The sequence below is a fragment of the Electrophorus electricus genome, chromosome 7, assembly GCF_041902795.1.
Source record: "Electrophorus electricus isolate QZ-2024a chromosome 7, ASM4190279v1, whole genome shotgun sequence".
Classification (NCBI taxonomy): domain Eukaryota; kingdom Metazoa; phylum Chordata; class Actinopteri; order Gymnotiformes; family Gymnotidae; genus Electrophorus; species Electrophorus electricus.
The window spans coordinates 35,324,132-35,333,621 of NC_137503.1; the positions used below are offsets into that span (position 1 = coordinate 35,324,132).

The 9,490-nt window shown below is 39.0% G+C and overlaps 1 protein-coding gene across 20 annotated transcripts in view; it reads left to right on the forward strand.

The window, feature by feature from the left end:
• adgrg6 (adhesion G protein-coupled receptor G6) overlaps nt 1-7,321 on the forward strand; it is a 44,498-nt gene extending 37,177 nt beyond the window's left edge. For 19 of the 20 annotated variants that reach the window (XM_081717882.1, XM_081717883.1, XM_081717884.1 and 16 more), the window contains 6 exons: nt 648-916; nt 1,046-1,148; nt 1,390-1,673; nt 1,881-1,982; nt 2,648-2,803; nt 6,166-7,321. In XM_081717882.1, the coding sequence (XP_081574008.1) occupies nt 648-916; nt 1,046-1,148; nt 1,390-1,673; nt 1,881-1,982; nt 2,648-2,803; nt 6,166-6,359 (1,108 nt within the window). In that variant the 3' untranslated portion in view covers nt 6,360-7,321. Of the gene's footprint in view, nt 1-647; nt 917-1,045; nt 1,149-1,389; nt 1,674-1,880; nt 1,983-2,647; nt 2,804-3,773; nt 3,825-6,165 lie in introns of all 20 variants that reach the window. The other variant, XM_035524770.2, reaches the window with a different exon arrangement.
• Nucleotides 7,322-9,490: the final 2,169 nt, after the last annotated feature.

Consider the following 9,490-nt stretch of genomic DNA (forward strand, 5'->3'; position numbering starts at 1 on the left):
GAAACATGCACATCTATCAGTACCTGGGAGGTCAGCTAGAGCTGAGGCATGTGTTTGAGAGGAGGACAGAACTGGGATGGTTGTTTTGCAAAGATGATGACTTTGGTTGTAGAAAGAAAGTTTGGATCATGTTCCATAATCAAAATTGAAAAAGAATACACAATAAACATAGTGCCAGTGTGTATGGTAGTAATAAAACATTAAATAAAGGAATTATGAAATAAAGGATTACATAAAGGAATTATGAAATAAAGGCTAAGATAATGGAATTATGTAATAAGGGATAAGATAAAGGAATTATGAAATAAAGCATTAAATAAAGGAATTATGAAATAAAGCATTAAATAAAGGAATTATGAAATAAAGCATTAAATAAAGGAATTATGAAATAAAGGATTACATAAAGGAATTATGAAATAAAGGATTACATAAAGGAATTATGAAATAAAGGCTTAGATAATGAAATTATGTAATAAAGGAACAAATAAAGAAATTATGAAATAAAGGACTAAATAAAGGGAATATGAAATAAAGGGTTATATAAAGGAATTCTGAAATAAATGATTAAATAAATGGAAGCCTTAGAGTATTTCACATGCTTCAACTCCATGTATGCCAGCCCTGACCAGGCGTTTGCTTGTCCTCAGGAAACTGCGGCGAGATTACCCCTCCAAGATCCTAATGAACCTGAGCAGCTCGCTGCTTTTCCTGAACATGGTGTTCCTTCTGGACGGCTGGCTGGCATCCTCCGACACCACAGGCCTGTGTGTGGCAGTAGCCGTGTTCCTGCACTTCTTCCTCCTGACGTCCTTCACGTGGATGGGCCTGGAGTCCCTCCACATGTACATCGCCTTGGTCAAAGTCTTCAACACCTACATCCGGAGGTACATCCTCAAGTTCTGCATCGTCGGATGGGGTAAGCGCCTTAAACAAACGCTAACGAGAAAAACAAGCCCAACCACTGTGTCCTTCTCATCAGGAGAGTTCTCACGAAAAGCCGGTGCAGTGGGAGAATCCCTGTGCTCTGTGTGTTTTGATCCTCTAGGCCTTCCGGCTGTGGTGGTGGGCATCGTGGTGGCTATAGATAAGGACTTCTATGGGAAGGAGTACTACGCTAAAGGAGAAAGTGGACACAGCTCATCTGAGTTGTAAGAAATACATGCTAAACTTTGTAAAAAAAAATAAAAAATAGTTACGTCTTAAAATCCCAAACACAGTAACGGGGGTATACAAGAAAAACACCAGGGGCTGCTTAACATAAAAACCAATCAAATTAACATATAAATGATGACAGGAACTTGGATCAGTGCCGTTCTGAACCATCGCTTCACACCAGTCCTTTCGGTCCTTTCTGTTCTGTCATGTCTTGCGTTCCCATTTTCTCTGTAGCTGCTGGATAAAGAATAAGGTGGTCTTCTACGTGACATGCGTGGTCTACTTCTCAGTCATCTTCCTCATGAACGTGGCCATGTTCATCGTGGTGATGATGCAGATTTGTGGCAGGAGTGGGAAGCGCAGTAACCGCACGCTGCGGGATGAGGTCCTGCGCAACCTGCGCAGCGTGGTCAGCCTCACCTTCTTGCTGGGCTTGACCTGGGGCTTCGCCTTCTTTGCCTGGGGCCCTGTCAACCTGGCATTCATCTACCTCTTCTCCATTTTTAACTCTCTGCAAGGTGCGTCAGCCAGAAAACACTGTGCTGTTTGCACAGAAACGCTAAGCAATTCTAGCAATAGAAGTCATTTAGTGATATGCAGAATGGCTTTTCACTGGAACACAGGTGCTTCCTTCTCACTGTCTAGTGCACAGACGTTAATCCTGTCTGTATAACATCATAGCAGAGATCTTCATAATTTTCTCTCTAATATCTTTTATTCAACAGGATTATTCATTTTCATATTCCATTGTGCTCTGAAAGAAAACGTACAGAAGCAGTGGAGACGATACTTATGCTGTGGAAAACTCCACTGGACAGACAATTCAGGTAAACAGAAGTGTTTTTAATTTTTTTAACTTCATCAGCAGTTATTCGTCTTTTTGTGTTGCCTGACTGTCTGTTGGTCTCTGGCAGGACTTGGGTATCACAGGTGATATTGTTTAGATTTTAGGGTGCTCAGATTGGCTCAATAAACAATTTATATAATTATGTATTTATCTCATGTTGGTTCAGTGAATAATATATAGAATTTCAAATGTAGATTACTGGAGTTGATGATATTTAGTTAATTTTATCTGCATAAGTGACCTTGGGCATCGAACAACAGTTTGTAAAATGGAAATCCAATAATATTTGAGCTGGTCTTTACTATCAATGAGACTTGCTACAGCCCAGAAAATTAGAGATGGCTCAAAGTCAATGGCTCTGTTCTTTATACCTTTTCACCTTCATCCAGTGTTTTTGTGAAGCAGTCAGGGACACATTGACGTACAGACATTAACATAGATTTACATACATTTACATACATTCATCAGGACTTCATTACAAATGGGACATTTTTCTAAGCATAGATGAGGACTAGTTGCCTTTATTATTTCATAGTGCATAGCATTTATTAAATGTCCATCGCATAAAACATTTAAAACACCTTCTGGATTTTGAATATTCTAGTGTTTGGAGTGTTTCTGCATAGTTACTAATGCTTGTTGCAGACTGGAGTAAGACTGCCACCAACAACACCAAGAAGGTGAGCTCGGACAACCTGGGGAAGTCCCTGTCGTCCAGCTCCTTCTGCTCCACCACGGCCAACTGGACATCCAAGGCCAAAGCAACACTGAACCCCTTTGCCAAGCACCACAGCAGTGCAGGTAAGAAACTTAACACACTCCTTAACACAGCAACAACTTAACACACTCCTTAACACACACAACAACAACTTAACACACTCCTCAACACACAGCAACAACTTAACACACTCCTCAACACACACAACAACTTAACACACTCCTTAACACAGCAACAACTTAACACACTCCTTAACACACACAACGACAACTTAACACACTCCTCAACACACAGCAACAACTTAACACACTCTTTACCACACACAACAACAACTTAACACTCCTCAACACACAGCAACAACTTAACACACTCTTTACCACACACAACAACAACTTAACACACTCCTTAACACACAGCAACAATTTAACCCACTCTTTAACACATTTATAACATCACACTCCTTAACATACAACTACTTAGCACACTCCTTAACACACTTAAAACAACACACTCCTTAAAACACAACTTAACACACTATAGCAACTTAACACACTCCTTAACACACTTACATGTATAGCATAACACACTCCTTAATATACAACCACATGCACTCCTGCTTACAGCTATAAGCAGGTCTCCGAAACACCAAAACATTTCCAACAAAAAAACCTGCTTTTCAGAGGACATTTGACAGTGTAATTTAGTTGGAGTTCAGAACATCAGTCTAATAACCCATAAATGCTCTTTGTCTTTTAATAATTTATGATAATTATAAGCCGTAAGCATAATGTCATCCCCAGAAGAATTCCACGAATAATTTTCAGCTCTTGGGCACCTTATATTATTAAGGTTACATAACTGTAATAAAAGTCCTGAAGAGTGATATAATATTACATTTATGGACCCATTTTAGGGCAGGATTGTAAGGATCAGGACCCTTTTAGTTCTGTTTGTTTAGTTTTGTTTAGTTCATCTTGGGTTTGTGTCTCGTTCTGTTCATCTGTTTTCCAGACTTAGTGGTTCTGTGTGTTCTTATTTATGTTTGTGGAATAGATAATATCCACCACTAGAGCGATGGAGACTCTCCATGAGGTGAAATTCAAGGTAGCCTGAACCCACGCTTCCTTGTTTTGTGTGGCTGGCCTTCCACTCGGTAGGACTGACCGGATTCAATCCGCAGTTGTAGAATTCCCAGCTTTTCCCAGCTTTCCCATATGGAAGTGCAAATCAATAATAGAGTTGTGGTTTTTCAAAATGAACGCTTCACTAATGTTGCAGAAATTGTCACAACTGTTTGCTGGATTGAATTCAGGTTGTGTGATGACATTAAGTGTGATGACCAAAGGACAGTGCTGTAGTCTGCCGTGTCTACACCAAACAAATAAACACTGTCACAGGCATATGGGTTAGGAATCAATTGTTTTGGTAGTAGTAATTATTGGACTGAAAATTGTACCTAAACATGCAGTGACGTATTTTGCTAGAAAGTTGATTAAATTCTATTTAAAACCTAATAGTTACAATGTAAAAAAACACCTTTGAAGGGCTTTATAAATTATAGACTGTATCTTTAAATCAGACTGTGTCTTTAAATCAGACTGTAGCTTTAAATTAGACACTGTAGCTTTAGATCAGACTACAGCTATATCAAACTGTAGCTTTAATTCAGACTGTAGCTTTAAATCAGAGACTGTATCTTTAAAGGAGTCACACTGTGTATATGAAGAGACTCTGGCAAAAGATATTCACTGTCCTTTAATCACTGTAAATGTCACTTGCACTGTGATACTAATTGTTAATCTCATGGTGGCTAGTTTTCTGGTTTGACATGCAAAAACCTTAATTATGTCAGTACATATACAATGGACAGTAGAACAGGACAGTTCCCACTGACCCACCCACTGACCCACCTACACACCCACCCATACATAGTGTTGTTTCAGGTTTTCAAGTGAATATCTGTCAGTTATCCACACTGTTGTCTGCAGCTCCTGAGTTTACACACACATCACTAGGGAGGATCTTTTTTAATGATTCGGGCGGGGGGGGGGGGGGGGGGTGGTATTCCAGAAATATTGTTTAACAACCCGCCCAGATCTGTTAACTCAGAGTTCGTGGAAACTGAAGGTTTTGTGTTCCAGCCTCAGAATAAGCAGAGATTAGTTACTATGGGAACATATGTTATTAAGCTCATAGGTTAGTTACTATGGGAACATGTGTTATGAAGCTCATAGGTTAGTTACTATGGGAACATGTGTTATGAAGCGCATAGGTTAGTTACTATGGGAACATGTGTTATGAAGCTCATAGGTTAGTTATTATGGGAACATGTGTTATGAAGCTCATAGGTTAGTTACTATGGGAACATGTGTTATGAAGCTCATAGGTTAGTTACTATGGGAACATGTGTTATGAAGCTCATAGGTTAGTTACTATGGGAACATGTGTTGTGAAGCTCAACTGTGCTTCAGTTAAGGTCAGTCCACTCAGTTTTAGATCACTCAAACTGGTCACTGTTCTGGAACCAACGTCTCTGGATATTTCGGGTGTAGTTAGTTCAACTCAGAGTTCAACGTTAAGTTTAAGGTTTGTTAAACCTGCTTTCTGGAATCAATCCTATGTTGCAATTAGCTGTCAGGCTGAGCTGGAATAAAGCAAACCCTGACCTGACAAGTGCACCGGTTCACTGGCACTGGATGACGTTAATATAGAATTGATAACCTTTTCCATGTAAATTACATTTGTTTTTGAGATGTTTTATGTTAAATAAAATATATATAGCTTATTACATTTACTTAATTATATTGTCCATACATTGTTATTCATGATGTACTTTGTAGGTCTACATTTTATTTGGGTGAGTAAAAGGAATACAGCATAAGAATTTTATTAATAATCTTCATAAAAGGGGCACAAATCAGAAACCATTTCCCACACAAAACGAACCACTCAAAACCACACAAAACCACACAAAGCCAACCATCCAAAACAAACCTCTCAAAACCACACAAAGCCAACCATCCTATGTATGTCTGACCTATGTATGCACTGTTGACAAATGTTCACTGGAACATGTTTTATATAGTGACTTGCACTGTAGAACTCAAGGTAGGACATCCACAGGAATTTAATCCACGTCCACAGGAATATGGATTAAAACTGGTGTCAATTGTTTCTTTTATAGTTTAATATACATTGTGTGCATATTGAATGTATCTCCTTGTTTAAGCAATTTTCATCAAAGGTTTACACACACACACACACACACACACACACACACACACACACACATGCACGATATCAACTCTCTATTTGTATTTTTCTTAGAAACAAATTTAGGAATAAACCATTATACTTAAATGTTTTTAAGACGATAAAAACACCTTCAGTCAGATGTGTCCAAACCTTTGACTGGTACGGTGTGTCTGAATCTTTGTCTATGCAGCTCTTGGAAAATGCTCTTTCCACATTCCATCCTTTCTCCATTCACCTCACGTGACTTGGCTTCCAGGTAAAGGGTCCTCAGGCCAGAGCAGCCCGACGAGCACAGCTTCTGCCTGTCCAGCAGGTCCTGGACAAGGTGAGGGGCTACTGCTTTGTTCGCCCCGACACCTTCTACAACAACATCATCATGTCTGACAGCTTTTGTCACTGCACTAAGTTTTGCCTGAGAGGGGGCGTGAGGTGACAGGGCTTGAAACATTTTATTTTTGTATAGGCTTTTATTTTGGACAGGCTTTTATTTTGGACAGGCTTTTCTCTAGACCAGATAAATACTAGCAACATAGTGAGCTAACTAGCCAGAAATGGAATACTGCAATTCATAAGAAAAGAAGTGGATTTTAGATACTGTGATGTTTAAACTTTGTGTTCTGTAAATATTTATAGTCTATATTACTGTATGTGCCTTTTTTCTAATTTCTCTTTATGTACCTTCTTTTTTGCACGACTGGTTTTGCGTTCAATAGTCGGCCTGTTTTGTATATACATAGCTACATACATTTATGTTTATAATTTTGCCTTATAGGAAATAAAAATAAATACATTTTTCAAAGCCTGAGGACCCTGAACGCGCAGACATGATGGAACTGTTACATTTTGAAAGTCACCTTTCATCAGCATGAGAAGCATATTAAACATGTCCTTTGTAGATTAGTCAAACAAATAGTTGATTTCTTTACTTTATATTTTAGTTGTGGTTTTCATCCTCACATGCTTCACTACTGATCAGCCCTTTCCAGATGGCCGTTTGGACACAACAGTGCTCTAACAGAACTGCTTTTTTGTACAGACTCAGAACTACACAAACTCCTCCTGAGGGTTCAATACTAGGGTCAAAGTGTGTGGTCTGCTTATTCTCATGGATATGCATTATAAAAAATGAAAATGATGCACCAAATCTAACCAAAAACATTCCTTTTTTGGGGGTATTTATTCTCTAAGACCTGGAAGATGTAAACATATGAAATACTGCCTACTTCACCAAAGGCATTTATTTTCCAAAGTCTGACCTGTATATGTTATGTTCATTATTGAGCCATGACTGATGCTTTCTGTGAACATGTGACAGTCTTACTGTGTAATAAAAGGAGTTCAAACCAGCCGTGGCCTGTCCTGTAGAGCTGAAACACCGCACAATATTCGCTTGTCTTCATGCATATGTATCTGCATGCATGATTAGTGACTCTGCAGTCTGCAAGCAGATCTGTGTCCCTAAAAAAGCCTCAGATGTCTTTGTGTGCAGACAAAGCCAGAATGGAACGCATGTTAGCTGTGTGCAGCAATAGCAGGAATAAGTCTACATGTGTATCTTTTTCCTTGTGCACTACATGCCTGGCATGATTAATGTGCAGTCCAGATAACACACTGTACCTGAGATACTGTAGAAAGGGACTTACAAATCAGCATGTTAAGAATTAATGAAAGTTCAAGAAAGTTGCTTTTGTATTGTTTATTTATTTTAAAGAATGATCCAGAAATGTTTACTGTAGAACTGATGTGATTTGTTGAAGAGGTAAAAGCTGTTATATCATTAGCTTTCCAGTTAGACTATACACAGTGCAAATGGGAACATTTAAGACGCTCTCTAGTTTTCCACATTTTGGTATTGGTTTGGTTTCAGACTGAAAATGGATTCAGTTTTTTTTCCCCTCAATTTCCAACAATACTCCACAGTGATAAAACAAAGACAGGTATGTACATTTATTTAAAAAAAAAAACACAAAAAAAAACCCCTAAACCTTTAATAAATAAATTCTAACAGATGACATTCTATTATCTTTCAGACATCCCTTAATCACTGAAGGAATCAAGCTGTTTTCTCAAACAACAAAAACAAAAGGGGAAACCAAACACTAAATCAAACATGGTTTAACTAAACTACACCAATTCCTCCGCTGCTATCTTATTGGCTGCTGCAGTCTTACACTGCTGTTGTCATGCGGTCTGTAGTCAGTCTGATGTTGTCATTCACACTATAGTTAGTCATCCAGTCTAACTGTCTGGACTCCGCTCTTATAGACTCATGGGCATAACATGTCTTACCCTGCTGTCCGTCTAGACCATAAGTGTGGTAGTGCATGTTCGCTGAGAACTTCCACATAGTGCACTCAGGATGTAGACTCGAGTAGAATTTATTTGTAGAAATTATGCAAACATGGATGTGACGAAAGAGGAATAAACAAATAAACTTGAAATTATACTATAAATTCTGATCTTCATTACCAGTTAGTCAAATTGGATATGACACTGTAATGTATTCTGTAATCTGGATTAAAATAAATTGCAAACCTCTGACATGGAAGGCAACATCCTGAACAATGGGATCAGTTAACATAACTGTTATATCTCTGAGTGTGTGTGAGTAATATATCAGTTAATGTAACTGTGTCTGAGTGGGTGTGGGTAATGTATCAGTTTGTTATGAACCCCAGAAACAACCATCAGCCCTGCACAGCCACGCCCACTCACACACACCCCAGATCTGACTCACCAGACTTCTAGCACACACCTGATTCCTATTCCTCTCATTACCTACCCCTTTATAAGCTTCTCCTCCCCTCTTACCAGTCGTGAAGTATTGCTTCTATGTGGCGAACTGAGCGTTTCCTCATCCTGTGTGCTTTCCCGGTTATTAACTGCTGATTGCCTTCTAGACCTCGTCTCCTGCCTGACCATCAGACACCTCCTGAGCACTACCCCATGCATCGACCTTGGACCGACCCAACCACGCTTACCTGTCCTACTGCACGTATTAGTACGGTTGCTAAAATAAAACCTCTGCAACTGGATCTTCTACGTGTGTACATTCATTGCACAGTTAATATACCTGTGTCTAAGTGTGTGTGGGTAATGTATCAGTTAATATAACTCTGTGTCTGAGTGTTTGTGGGTAATATACATTGCCTGGCCAAAAAAAGGTCACCACCTGGATTTAACTAAGCAAATAGGTAAGAGCCTCCCATTGGATAATTACTGCATGGGTGATTATGTTTCCGCTTGCAACGATTTATTTAACCCTAACTGATGCAGTGACTAGCTTCTCATTTGTTAAACAACCATGTCGAAAGACACATCCTGTGGTCATGCAAAAGATGTTAATCTGTTTCAGAAGGGTCAAATTATTGGCATGCATCAAGCAGAGAAAACATCTAAGGAGAATGCTACTAAAATCGGGTTAAGAACTGTCCAACGCATTATTAAAAAGCGGAAGGACAGTGGAGAAACATCATCTACGAGGAAGGAATGTGGTCGGAAAAAACCTTGAATGA